This window comes from Salmo salar, chromosome ssa05 (genome assembly GCF_905237065.1).
Source record: "Salmo salar chromosome ssa05, Ssal_v3.1, whole genome shotgun sequence".
Lineage (NCBI taxonomy): Eukaryota > Metazoa > Chordata > Actinopteri > Salmoniformes > Salmonidae > Salmo > Salmo salar.
The window spans coordinates 2,602,943-2,618,432 of record NC_059446.1 but is presented as its reverse complement, the minus strand read 5'-3'; the positions used below and the strand labels follow the sequence as shown (position 1 = coordinate 2,618,432).

Here is a 15,490-nt window from a genome sequence, read left to right as displayed (position 1 = left end):
GAGGGACAGTATTGTAGACACTCAGAGACTTAGGGTTACAGTAGTTTCAGGAAACCCAGAGGGACAGTATTGTAGACACTCAGAGACTTAGGGTTACAGTAGTTTCAGGAAACCCAGAGGGACAGTATTGTAGACACTCAGAGACTTAGGGTTACAGTAGTTTCAGGAAACCCAGAGGGACAGTATTGTAGACACTCAGAGACTTAGGGTTACAGTAGTTTCAGGAAACCCAGAGGGACAGTATTGTAGACACTCAGAGACTTAGGGTTACAGTAGTTTCAGGAAACCCAGAGGGACAGTATTCTAGACACTCAGAGACTTAGGGTTACAGTAGTTTCAGGAAACCCAGAGGGACAGTATTGTAGACACTCAGAGACTTAGGGTTACAGTAGTTTCAGGAAACCCAGAGGGACAGTATTGTAGACACTCAGAGACTTAGGGTTACAGTAGTTTCAGGAAACCCAGAGGGACAGTATTGTAGACACTCAGAGACTTAGGGTTACAGTAGTTTCAGGAAACCCAGAGGGACAGTATTCTAGACACTCAGAGACTTAGGGTTACAGTAGTTTCAGGAAACCCAGAGGGACAGTATTGTAGACACTCAGAGACTTAGGGTTACAGTAGTTTCAGGAAACCCAGAGGGACAGTATTCTAGACACTCAGAGACTTAGGGTTACAGTAGTTTCAGGAAACCCAGAGGGACAGTATTCTAGACACTCAGAGACTTAGGGTTACAGTAGTTTCAGGAAACCCAGAGGGACAGTATTGTAGACACTCAGAGACTTAGGGTTACAGTAGTTTCAGGAAACCCAGAGGGACAGTATTGTAGACACTCAGAGACTTAGGGTTACAGTAGTTTCAGGAAACCCAGAGGGACAGTATTCTAGACACTCAGAGACTTAGGGTTACAGTAGTTTCAGGAAACCCAGAGGGACAGTATTGTAGACACTCAGAGACTTAGGGTTACAGTAGTTTCAGGAAACCCAGAGGGACAGTATTCTAGACACTCAGAGACTTAGGGTTACAGTAGTTTCAGGAAACCCAGAGGGACAGTATTGTAGACACTCAGAGACTTAGGGTTACAGTAGTTTCAGGAAACCCAGAGGGACAGTATTGTAGACACTCAGAGACTTAGGGTTACAGTAGTTTCAGGAAACCCAGAGGGACAGTATTGTAGACACTCAGAGACTTAGGGTTACAGTAGTTTCAGGAAACCCAGAGGGACAGTATTGTAGACACTCAGAGACTTAGGGTTACAGTAGTTTCAGGAAACCCAGAGGGACAGTATTGTAGACACTCAGAGACTTAGGGTTACAGTAGTTTCAGGAAACCCAGAGGGACAGTATTGTAGACACTCAGAGACTTAGGGTTACAGTAGTTTCAGGAAACCCAGAGGGACAGTATTGTAGACACTCAGAGACTTAGGGTTACAGTAGTTTCAGGAAACCCAGAGGGACAGTATTGTAGACACTCAGAGACTTAGGGTTACAGTAGTTTCAGGAAACCCAGAGGGACAGTATTGTAGACACTCAGAGACTTAGGGTTACAGTAGTTTCAGGAAACCCAGAGGGACAGTATTGTAGACACTCAGAGACTTAGGGTTACAGTAGTTTCAGGAAACCCAGAGGGACAGTATTCTAGACACTCAGAGACTTAGGGTTACAGTAGTTTCAGGAAACCCAGAGGGACAGTATTCTAGACACTCAGAGACTTAGGGTTACAGTAGTTTCAGGAAACCCAGAGGGACAGTATTGTAGACACTCAGAGACTTAGGGTTACAGTAGTTTCAGGAAACCCAGAGGGACAGTATTGTAGACACTCAGAGACTTAGGGTTACAGTAGTTTCAGGAAACCCAGAGGGACAGTATTGTAGACACTCTTCCCCCCCTAGTGTACTGAGAGAGTTAGGATTAGTTCCAGAAGCTAATACCAATACATACACAAACTATCCAGGTCAAATAGAGGAGAGGCGTTGTGCCGCGAGGTGTTGCTTCATCTGTTTTTTTGTAAACCACATTTGCTGTTTATTTGAGAAATCTGATATGGAAGGGAATTCCATGCAATAATGTCTCTATAATACTGTACGCTTTCTTGAATTTGTTCTGGATTTGGGGGACTGTGAAAAGACCCCTGGTGGCATGTCTGGTGGGATAAGTGTGTGTGTCAGTGCTGTGTGTAAGTTGACTATGGAAACCATTTGGGATTTTCAACACATTAATGTTTCTTATAAAAAGAACAAGTGATGCAGTCAGTCTCTCCTCAACTCTTAGCCAAGAGACACTGGCATGTATAGTATTTATATAAGCCCTCTGATTACAATGAAGAGCATTCATTATATCATTGATCTTGGCTTCATAATACAGTTTCTTCTTTTTGTTGAGTTTAGTCACATCATTTCTCAGTTCTCAGTAAGTCAGCCAGTCAGATGTACAGCCAGACTTATTAGCCACTCCTTTTGCCCCCATCTCTTTCAGCCATACAGTTTTTCATTTCCTCATCAATCCATCAATCCTTAACAGCTCTAACAGTCAGTTTCTTAACAGGTTCATGTTTATCAATCATTGGAAGAAGCAATTTTCATAAATTCATCAAGTGCAGCGTCTGGATGCTCCTCATTAATCACGTCAGACCATCAAATATTTTTTTAACCTCATCCACATAAGAGTCACAGTTAAATCTTTTGTATGATCTCTATTTTAGGCCCAGCTTTTGGAACTTTGTCTTTCCTGGATATAGCCACTATAATGTGATCACTGCATCCAATGGTTCTACAGCATTAGTAAAAATGTGATCAATACATGTGGATGATCTTGTTCCTGTAGTGTTTGTAAACACCCTGGTAGGTTGATTAATAACCTGAACCAGATTACAGGCACTGGTTACAGTGAGAAGCTTCCTCTTGAGCGGACAGCATGATGAAAACCAGTCGATATTCAGGTCCCCAAGAAAGTAAACCTCTCTGTTTACATCACATACACACTACCAAGCATTTCACACATATTATTTAGATACTGACTGTTAGCACTTGGTGGCCCATAGCAACACCCCCAATAGAAAAGGCTTTAGATGTGCCAAGTGAACCTGCAACCACAACACTTCAACAACACTTGACATAAGATCTTCTCTAAGTATTACAGGGATATGGCTCTGAATATATACAGCAACACCTCCCCCATAAGCATTCCTGTCTCTTCTATAGATGTTATATCCTTGTATTGCTACTGCTGTATCATCAAATGAATGATCTAAGTGAGTCTCAGAAATGGCTAATATATGAATGTTATCTGATGTTAGCAAGTTATTGATTTCATGAACCTTATTTTTAAGGCTACAGACATTAATATGGGCTATTTTCATCCCTTTCCTGGGTAGATTATCAGAGATGGACATAATACTGAAAAGAGCAAGCAAAGCAAGAGAAAAAACTGTACATTCAGCAGTCCATTAATCAATTGTTGTGTGTGTGTGTGTGTGTGTGTGTGTGTGTGTGTGTGTGTGTGTGTGTGTGTGTGTGTGTGTGTGTGTGTGTGTGTGTGTGTGTGTGTGCTGTGGGGTTGAAGCTACGAACTCATAGTCTTAGCTCTCTCATCCCTTCCAGGCTTCTGGGAGGGAGGGAGGGAGGGAGGTAGGGAGGGAGGGTGGACAATGAGCCTGTCATAGTGGATGTAAGCAATGTCCACACACGCTCTGGCAGCTTTCGTGGCTGGGATCAGTTCTTTCCTCTTCTGGCTCACAGCTTCAGGATAGTCCTCGTTGAGGAAGTTACACGTTCCTCTCAAGTTCTTGGCTCTTTCCAGAACAGCTACCTTGTCCTTGAACCTCAGGAACTTGACCACTGTCGGCCTTGGCCTGTCACCTGGGCCTGTCCCCTGGGCCTGTCCCCTGGGCCTGTCACCTGGGCCTGTCACCTGGGCCTGTCCCCTGGGCCTGTCACCTGGGCCTGTCACCTGGGCCTGTCCCCTGGGCCTGTCACCTGGGCCTGTCCCCTGGGCCTGTCACCTGGGCCTGTCACCTGGGCCTGTCCCCTGGGCCTGTCACCTGGGCCTGTCACCTGGGCCTGTCCCTTGGGCCTGTCACCTGGGCCTGTCCCCTGGGCCTGTCACCTGGGCCTGTCACCTGGGCCTGTCCCCTGGGCCTGTCCCTTGGGCCTGTCACCTGGGCCTGTCCCCTGGGCCTGTCACCTGGGCCTGTCACCTGGGCCTGTCACCTGGGCCTAACACCTGGGCCTGTCACCTGGGCCTGTCACCTGGGCCTGTCCCTTGGGCCTGTCACCTGGGCCTGTCACCTGGGCCTGTCACCTGGGCCTGTCCCCTGGGCCTGTCCCCTGGGCCTGTCCCCTGGGCCTGTCACCTGGGCCTGTCCCCTGGGCCTGTCACCTGGGCCTGTCCCCTGGGCCTGTCCCTTGGGCCTGTCCCTTGGGCCTGTCCCCTGGGCCTGTCCCCTGGGCCTGTCACCTGGGCCTGTCCCCTGGGCCTGTCCCCTGGGCCTGTCCCTTGGGCCTGTCCCTTGGGCCTGTCACCTGGGCCTGTCCCCTGGGCCTGTCACCTGGGCCTGTCCCCTGGGCCTGTCACCTGGGCCTGTCCCTTGGGCCTGTCACCTGGGCCTGTCCCTTGGGCCCGTCACCTGGGCCTATCACCTGGGCCTGTCACCTGGGCCTGTCCCCTGGGCCTGTCACCTGGGCCTGTCACCTGGGCCTGTCCCCTGGGCCTGTCACCTGGGCCTGTCCCCTGGGCCTGTCACCTGGGCCTGTCCCCTGGGCCTGTCCCTTGGGCCTGTCCCTTGGGCCTGTCCCCTGGGCCTGTCCCCTGGGCCTGTCCCCTGGGCCTGTCACCTGGGCCTGTCCCCTGGGCCTGTCCCCTGGGCCTGTCCCTTGGGCCTGTCCCTTGGGCCTGTCACCTGGGCCTGTCCCCTGGGCCTGTCACCTGGGCCTGTCCCCTGGGCCTGTCACCTGGGCCTGTCCCTTGGGCCTGTCACCTGGGCCTGTCCCTTGGGCCCGTCACCTGGGCCTATCACCTGGGCCTGTCACCTGGGCCTGTCCCTTGGGCCTGTTACCTGGGCCTAACACCTGGGCCTGTCACCTGGGCCTGTCACCTGGGCCTGTCCCCTGGGCCTGTCACCTGGGCCTGTCCCCTGGGCCTGTCACCTGGGCCTGTCACCTGGGCCTGTCCCCTGGGCCTGTCACCTGGGCCTGTCCCCTGGGCCTGTCACCTGGGCCTGTCCCCTGGGCCTGTCACCTGGGCCTGTCCCCTGGGCCTGTCACCTGGGCCTGTCCCTTGGGCCTGTCACCTGGGCCTGTCCCTTGGGCCTGTCACCTGGGCCTATCACCTGGGCCTGTCACCTGGGCCTGTCCCTTGGGCTTGTCACCTGGGCCTGTCCCCTGGGCCTGTCACCTGGGCCTGTCCCTTGGGCCTGTCACCTGGGCCTATCACCTGGGCCTGTCACCTGGGCCTGTCCCTTGGGCTTGTCACCTGGGCCTGTCCCCTGGGCCTGTCACCTGGGCCTATCACCTGGCCTGGTGGTGGGTTTTCCAGTCCTGTGGCCGTGCTCCACCTCAATCTCTGTCTGCCTGACAAACTGTCTGACTGGTTGACTGACTGACAAACTGTCTGATTGGCTGTCTGCCTGACAAACTGTCTGACTGGCAGGTTGGTTGACTGACTGACAAACTGTCTGATTGGCTGTTTGACTGACAAACTGGCTGACTGCCTGGCTGTATGACTAGCTGACTGGCTGTGGGAATGACTGACTGGCTGACTGGCTAAAAACTGGCAGACTGGCTGGCTGCCGCTCCTCTCTATGGCATGATGATAGCCTCCTTCATAGGCTACCAGGACTACCAGGACCACCAGGACTACCAGGACTATAATGACTACCAGGACTACCAGGACTATAATGACCACCAGGACTACCAGGACTATAATGACTACCAGGACTATAATGACCACCAGGACTATAATGACTACCAGGACTACCAGGACTACCAGGACTACCAGGACTACCAGGACTACCAGGACTACCAGGACTACCAGGACTACCAGGACTATAATGACTACCAGGACCACCAGGACTACCAGGACTACCAGGACTATAATGACTACCAGGACTACCAGGACTACCAGGACTACCAGGACTACAATGACTACCAGGACTACCAGGACTACCAGGACTACCAGGACTACCAGGACTACCAGGACCACCAGGACTACCAAGACTACCAGGACTACCAGGACTATAATGACTACCAGGACTACCAGGACTACCAGGACTACCAGGACTACCAGGACTACCAGGACTACCAGGACTACCAGGACCACCAGGACTACCAAGACTACCAGGACTACCAGGACTATAATGACTACCAGGACCACCAGGACTACCAAGACTACCAGGACCACCAGGACTATAATGACTACCAGGACCACCATGACTACCAGGACCACCAAGACTACCAGGACTATAATGACTACCAGGACCACCATGACTACCAGGACCACCAAGACTACCAGGACTACCAGGACTACCAGGACTACCAGGACTACCAGGACCACCAGGACTACCAAGACTACCAGGACTATAATGACTACCAGGACCACCATGACTACCAGGACCACCAAGACTACCAGGACTATAATGACTACCAGGACTACCAGGACTATAATGACTACCAGGACTACCAGGACTACCAGGACTATAATGACTACCAGGACCACCATGACTACCAGGACTACCAGGACTATAATGACTACCAGGACTATAATGACTACCAGGACTATAATGACTACCAGGACTATAATGACCACCAGGACCACCATGACTACCAGGACTACCAGGACTATAATGACTACCAGGACTACCAGGACTATAATGACTACCAGGACCACCAGGACTACCAGGACTACCAGGACTACCAGGACTACCAGGACTACCAGGACTACCAGGACTATAATGACTACCAGGACTACCAGGACTACCAGGACTACCAGGACTACCAGGACTACCAGGACCACCAGGACTACCAAGACTACCAGGACTACCAGGACTATAATGACTACCAGGACCACCAGGACTACCAAGACTACCAGGACCACCAGGACTATAATGACTACCAGGACCACCATGACTACCAGGACCACCAAGACTACCAGGACTACCAGGACTACCAGGACTACCAGGACCACCAGGACTACCAAGACTACCAGGACTATAATGACTACCAGGACCACCATGACTACCAGGACCACCAAGACTACCAGGACTACCAGGACTACCAGGACTACCAGGACCACCAGGACTACCAAGACTACCAGGACTACCAGGACTATAATGACTACCAGGACTACCAGGACTACCAGGACTATAATGACTACCAGGACCACCATGACTACCAGGACTACCAGGACTATAATGACTACCAGGACTATAATGACTACCAGGACTATAATGACTACCAGGACTATAATGACCACCAGGACCACCATGACTACCAGGACTACCAGGACTATAATGACTACCAGGACCACCATGACTACCAGGACCACCAGGACTACCAGGACTACCAGGACTACCAGGACTACCAGGACTACCAGGACCACCAGGACTACCAAGACTACCAGGACTACCAGGACTATAATGACTACCAGGACCACCAGGACTACCAAGACTACCAGGACCACCAGGACTATAATGACTACCAGGACCACCATGACTACCAGGACCACCAAGACTACCAGGACTACCAGGACTACCAGGACTACCAGGACCACCAGGACTACCAGGACTACCAGGACCACCAGGACTACCAAGACTACCAGGACTATAATGACTACCAGGACCACCATGACTACCAGGACCACCAAGACTACCAGGACTACCAGGACTACCAGGACTACCAGGACCACCAGGACTACCAAGACTACCAGGACTACCAGGACTATAATGACTACCAGGACTATAATGACTACCAGGACCACCAGGACCACCATGACTACCAGGACTACCAGGACTACCAGGACTACCAGGACTACCAGGACTATTGTGACTACCAGGACTACCAGGACCACCATGACTACCAGGACCACCAGGACCACCATGACTATCAGGACCACCAGGACTATTGTGACTACCAGGACTACCAGGACTACCAGGACCACCAGGACTACCAGGACTACCAGGACTACCAGGACTATAATGACTACCAGGACTACCAGGACTACCAGGACTACCAGGACTACCAGGACTACCAGGACTACCAGGACTATAATGACTATCAGGACTACCAGGACTACCAGGACTACCAGGACTATAATGACTACCAGGACTACCAGGACTATAATGACCACCAGGACTATAATGACTACCAGGACTACCAGGACTATAATGACTACCAGGACTATAGTGACTACCAGGACTATAATGACTACCAGGACTACCAGGACTACCAGGACTACCAGGACTACCAGGACTACCAGGACCACCAAGACTACCAGGACCACCAGGACCACCAGGACTACCAGGACTACCAGGACTACCAGGACTACCAGGACTACCAGGACCACCAGGACTACCAGGACTACCAGGACTACCAGGACTACCAGGACTACCAGGACCACCATGACTACCAGGACCACCAGGACTACCAGGACTACCAGGACTATCAGGACTACCAGGACTACCAGGACCACCAGGACTACCAGGACTACCAGGACCACCAGGACTATAATGACTACCAGGACCACCAGGACTATAATGACTACCAGGACTATAATGACTACCAGGACTACCAGGACTACCAGGACTATAATGACTACCAGGACTATAATGACTACCAGGACCACCAGGACTACCAGGACTACCAGGACTACCAGGACTATAATGACTACCAGGACTACCAGGACTACCAGGACTACCAGGACTATAATGACTACCAGGACTACCAGGACTATAATGACCACCAGGACTATAATGACTACCAGGACTACCAGGACTATAATGACCACCAGGACTACCAGGACTACCAGGACTATAATGACTACCAGGACTATAATGACTACCAGGACCACCAGGACTACCAGGACTACCAGGACTACCAGGACTATAATGACTACCAGGACTACCAGGACTACCAGGACCACCAGGACTACCAGGACTACCAGGACTACCAGGACTACCAGGACTACCAGGACTACCAGGACTACCAGGACTATAATGACTACCAGGACTACCAGGACTATAATGACTACCAGGACTACCAGGACTACCAGGACTACCAGGACTATAATGACTACCAGGACTACCAGGACTATAATGACCACCAGGACTACCAGGACCACCAGGACTACCAGGACTACCAGGACTACCAGGACTACCAGGACTATAATGACTACCAGGACTACCAGGACTACCAGGACTACCAGGACTACCAGGACTACCAGGACTACCAGGACCACCAGGACCACCAGGACTACCAGGACTACCAGGACTATAATGACTACCAGGACCACCAGGACTACCAGGACTACCAGGACTACCAGGACTATAATGACTACCAGGACTACCAGGACTATAATGACTACCAGGACTACCAGGACTACCAGGACTACCAGGACTACCAGGACCACCAGGACCACCAGGACTACCAGGACTACCAGGACTATAATGACTACCAGGACCACCAGGACTATAATGACTACCAGGACTATAATGACTACCAGGACTACCAGGACTACCAGGACTATAATGACTACCAGGACTATAATGACTACCAGGACCACCAGGACTATTGTGACTACCAGACTATCAGGACTGCCAGGAATATCATAGTGATAGATCTGTATTTATCAAGGGTCAGGGAGGATAGATTACCAAGGACAGAGTACTGCTGGATAGTAAAAACATTGAGTGCCATGTCAGAAATATGAAATATTGGAGGAAAACCAATGACACACTTTTTAAACCGAAGGGTTCTGTTTAACATTCCTGCTTCAAGGAGGAAACAGGAAACAGGGTGAATGACCAGTAGATCAGGAAGTAGTCTGGTGTATCAACAGTGGAAGACTGCCTGATTGGTTTTACATGACTATTACTGTACAATAGAGAATATAACATGTAAATATCTGGTCGGTGCAGATCACTCCCAGCCCAGATGATGCAACAATGGAATCAAAATACAGTCAGCTGCTGCAAAATCCCTTACAAATGGAGAAGTACTCACAAAATCCCTTTTAAATAGAGAAGTACTTATAAATCCCTTTAAAATGGAGTAGTACTTACAAAATTCCTTTTAAATAGAGAAGTACTTACAAATCCCTTTAAAATGGAGAAGTACTTACAAAATCCCTTTAAAATAGAGAAGTACTTATAAATCCCTTTAAAATGGAGAAGTACTTACAAAATCCCTTTAAAATAGAGAAGTACTTACAAAATCCCTTTAAAATAGAGAAGTACTTACAAATCCCTTTAAAATGGAGTAGTACTTACAAAAGGAGAAATACTAACAAATCCATTTTAAATAGAGAAGTACATACAAATCCCTTTAAAATGGAGTAGTACTTACAAAATGCCTTTCAAATGGAGAAGTAGAAGATCTATTCTTGAACAATACTGAAATCCCTTCATATTTCTCAAAAGATTGATCTAAAATAATAAGAAAGTTATTTTGGGGGACAAGAACCAACCTCCGTGTTATTAGGCTTTCATTTATTAATGTAATAATGTATTAATGTAATAATGTATTCATGTATTAATTTAATAATGTATTCATGTAATAATGTATTCATGTATTCATGTAAAAATGTATTAATGTAATAATGTATTAATGTAATAATATATTAATGTAATAATGTAATAATGTAATAATGTAATAATGTATTAATGTAATAATGTAATCATGTAGAAGGATAACTTTATCCTATCCTAGGTATTCCTTAAAGAGGTGGGGTTTCAGGTGTCTCCGGAAGGTGGTGATTGACTCCGCTGTCCTGGCGTCGTGAGGGAGCTTGTTCCACCATTGGGGTGCCAGAGCAGCGAACAGTTTTGACTGGGCTGAGCGGGAACTGTGCTTCCTCAGAGGTAGGGGGGCGAGCAGGCCAGAGGTGGATGAACGCAGTGCCCTTGTTTGGGTGTAGGGACTGATCAGAGCCTGAAGGTACGGAGGTGCCGTTCCCCTCACAGCTCCGTAGGCAATCACCATGGTCTTGTAGCAGATGCGAGCTTCCACTGGAAGCCAGTGGAGAGAGCGGAGGAGCGGGGTGACGTGAGAGAACTTGGGAAGGTTGAACACCAGACAGGCTGCGGCGTTCTGGATGAGTTGTAGGAGTTTAATGGCACAGGCAGGGAGCCCAGCCAACAGCGAATTGCAGTAATCCAGACGGGAGATGGCAAGTGCCTGGATTAGAAACTGCGCCGCTTCCTGTGTGAGGCAGGGTCGTACTCTGCGAATGTTGTAGAGCATGAACCTACAGGATCGGGTCACCGCCTTGATGTTAGCGGAGAACGACAGGGTGTTGTCCAGGGTCACACCAAGGCTCTTAGCACTCTGGGAGGAGGACACAATGGAGTTAGTCAACCGTGATGGCGAGATCATGGAACGGGCAGTCCTTCCCCGGGAGGAAGAGCAGCTCCGTCTTGCCGAGGCTCAGCTTGAGGTGGTGATCCGTCATCCACACTGATATGTCTGCCAGACATGCAGAGATGCGATTCACCACCTGGTTATCAGGAGGAAAGGAGAAGATTAATTGTGTGTCGTCTGCATAGCAATGATAGGAGAGACCATGTGAGGATATGACAGAGCCAAGTGACTTGGTGTATAGCGAGAATAGGAGAGGGCCTAGAACAGAGCCCTGGGGGACACCAGTGGTGAGAGCACGTGGTGCGGAGACAGATTCTCGCCACGCCACCTGGTAGGAGTGACCTGTCAGGTAGGACGCAATCCAAGAGTGAGCCTCGCCGGAGATGCCCAACTCGGAGAGGGTGGAGAGGAGGATGTAATAATGTAATAATGTAATCATGTACTAATGTATTAATGTAATAAAGTATTAATGTAATAATGTATTAATGTGATCAGGTATTAATGTAATAATGTAATAATGATAATAATGTAATAATGTAATAATGTATTAATGTAATAATGTATTAATGTAATAATGTATTAATGTAATAATGTAATCATGTAATCATGTAATCATGTAATCATGTATTAATGTAATATAATCATGTAATCATGTATTCATGTAATCATGTATTAATGTGATAATGTATTAATGTGATAATGTATTAATGTATTAATGTGATAATGTATTAATGTGATAATGTATTAATGTGATAATGTATTAATATGATAATGTATTAATGTATTAATGTGATAATGTAATAATGTATTAATGTATTAATGTGATAATGTATTAATGTAATAATGTATTAATGTAATAATGTATTAATGTAATAATGTAATAATATATTAATGTAATAATGTAATAATGTAATAATGTATTAATGTATTAATGTAATAATGTAATAATATATTAATGTATTAATGTGATAATGTATTAATGTAATAATGTAATAATGTAATAATGTAATTGAGTAGATAAGTAAAAGTAGTAGGCTTTTCCAACCGGTGAAAACATTACACCCACAGTGTGCAGGGTGGCGCTGAGCTGTTGTGTTTTTCTTTGTGTTGAGTGCAGGGCTTGATTGGCTCACTTAAACTCACTTCCTGTGTTAAATCCCTCTCCGACATGGTGGCACTATATGTATGTGTGTGTCTACGTGTTTGTGTCTCTCAGAGGCGATGACAGTGGGTGGGAGGAATGTCACTTTCGCCCCCAAATCCAAACATGTTCTATTCCGCTTCACTTCGACTTCTAAGTGATCAGTCATCTGAGTGACTCTGTACCACACCGCTGCTTCCAGAGGGTCCTGTTGCCCAACTTGCTGCTCCTTGAGACCCATCCCTGAGTCTGGGAAAGCCAGCCCTTCAACCAGGGCTCTGTACTAGGCCCCATGTACCCTCAGAGAACAGTGTGGTTTAGAATACTCCGCCCCGTAGCTCTGAAGCTATATAATACTGCAGGCCCAGACCATGTGGTACTAACTATCCCTCCAGGCCTCCAACCCAGCCTGCTCCTCAGAGAGCACTGTGGTCCGGGAGACAGGAAACAGCTTGAGAGGAGCCCAACAGTCAAGGCAATGAGAGGAGGGGGGAACAGGGGAAGAGGGGGGCAGAGGATGGGTGGGGGGTGGGGGGGTGGGGGGGGGGGATAGGAAAAGGGGGGATTTCCTCATACGGCTTAGACACTTTCAAAAGTATACAGCAGCAAGTCAAACCCACCACTCCTTTGTAATGTATCAGTAAAAACACAGTAGTCAGTTACTGATACCTAGTCAGTTATTGATACCTAGTCAGTTACTGATACCTAGTCACTTATTGATACCTAGTCAATTATTGATACCTAGTCACTTATTGATACCTAGTCAGTTACTGATACCTAGTCACTTATTGATACCTAGTCAGTTATTGATACCTAGTCACTTACTGATACCTAGTCACTTATTGATACCTAGTCAGTTACTGATACCTAGTCACTTATTGATACCTAGTCAGTTATTGATACCTAGTCAATTATTGATACCTAGTCAGTTACTGATACCTAGTCACTTATTGATACCTAGTCACTTATTGATACCTAGTCAGTTACTGATACCTAGTCAGTTATTGATACCTAGTCAGTTACTGATACCTACAGTTACACCAGTTACATTAGTTACATTAGTTACACCAGTTACACCAGTTACATTAGTTACACCAGTTACACCAGTTACACCAGTTACACCAGTTACACCAGTTACACCAGTTACATTAGTTACATTAGTTACATTAGTTTCATTAGTTACATTAGTTACACCAGTTACACCAGTTACACCTGTTACATTAGTTACATTAGTTACATTAGTTTCATTAGTTACATTAGTTACACCAGTTACACCAGTTACATTAGTTACACCAGTTACACCAGTTACATTAGTTACACCAGTTACAACAGTTACACCAGTTACACCAGTTACATTAGTTACATTAGTTACATTAGTTACAACAGTTACACCAGTTACACCAGTTACATTAGTTACACCAGTTACACCAGTTACATTAGTTACAACAGTTACACCAGTTACATTAGTTACACCAGTTACACCAGTTACATTAGTTACACCAGTTACACCAGTTACATTAGTTACAACAGTTACACCAGTTACATTAGTTACATTAGTTACATTAGTTACACCAGTTACACCAGTTATACCAGTTACATTACTTACACCAGTTACATTAGTTACACCAGTTACATTAGTTACACCAGTTACATTAGTTACAACAGTTACACCAGTTACATTAGTTACATTAGTTACATTAGTTACACCAGTTACACCAGTTACACCAGTTACATTAGTTACATTAGTTACACCAGTTACACCAGTTATACCAGTTACATTACTTACACCAGTTACATTAGTTACATTAGTTACACCAGTTACATTAGTTACAACAGTTAAACCACTTACATTAGTTACATTAGTTACACCAGTTACACCAGTTACATCAGTTACACCAGTTTCCACAAGTTTCATCCATTGGGATTAATGAAGTGTCTGTCTGTCTGTCTGTCTGTCTGTCTGTCTGTCTGTCTGTCTGTCTGTCTGTCTGTCTGTCTGTCTGTCTGTCTGTCTGTCTGTCTGTCTGTCTGTCTGTCTTGTCTGTCTGTCTGTCTGTCCTGTGATTTGCTGATATCTCTCACAGTCTGAGTCTCGTACTGTCTTCTCACCCTGTGAGACCTTACTAGTTAGAGTGAGGGGGTGAGGGTTAGGGTGAGGTTAGGGTGAGGAGAGAGGGGGCTTCCCCCTTATTGGGGTGTTAGGGTTAGGGTGAGGAGAGAGGGGGCTTACCCCTTATTGGGGGGGGTAGGGTGAGGAGAGAGGGGCTTTTCCCTTATTGGGGCTGGGTAGGGTTAGTGAGAAGAGAGAGGGGCTTTCCCTTATTGGGGGGTAGGGTTAGTGAGAGGAGAGAGGGGGCTTTCCCTTATTGGGGGGTAGGGTTAGTGAGAGGAGAGAGGGGGCTTTCCCTTATTGGGGGGGTAGGGTTAGTGAGAGGAGAGAGGGGGCTTTCCCTTATTGGGGGGTAGGGTTAGTGAGAGGAGAGAGGGGGCTTTCCCTTATTGGGGGGTAGGGTTAGTGAGAGGAGAGAGGGGCTTTCCCTTATTGGGGGGTAGGGTTAGTGAGAGGAGAGAGGGGGCTTTCCCTTATTGGGGGGGTAGGGTTAGTGAGAGGAGAGAGGGGCTTTCCCTTATTGGGGGGGTAGGGTTAGTGAGAGGAGAGAGGGGGCTTTCCCTTATTGGGGGGGTAGGGTTAGTGAGAGGAGAGAGGGGCTTTCCCCTTATTGGGGTGGGGTAGGGTTAGTGAGAGGAGAGAGGGGGCTTTCCCTTATTGGGGGGTAGGGTTA

The 15,490-nt window shown here is 47.6% G+C and overlaps 1 protein-coding gene across 1 annotated transcript in view; it reads right to left on the bottom strand.

Annotated features, from left to right (window-relative positions):
- LOC123743231 (collagen alpha-1(III) chain-like) overlaps nucleotides 1–12,948 on the bottom strand; it is a 13,721-nt gene extending 773 nt beyond the window's left edge. The window contains exons 1-3 of the mRNA XM_045719391.1: nucleotides 12,893–12,948; nucleotides 9,118–9,658; nucleotides 7,530–8,175 (exon numbers count right to left, since the gene is read on the bottom strand). Coding sequence (XP_045575347.1) covers nucleotides 7,530–8,175; nucleotides 9,118–9,658; nucleotides 12,893–12,948 — 1,243 coding nt within the window. The remainder of the gene's footprint in view (nucleotides 1–7,529; nucleotides 8,176–9,117; nucleotides 9,659–12,892) is intronic.
- Between the last annotated feature and the right edge of the window lie 2,542 nt (nucleotides 12,949–15,490).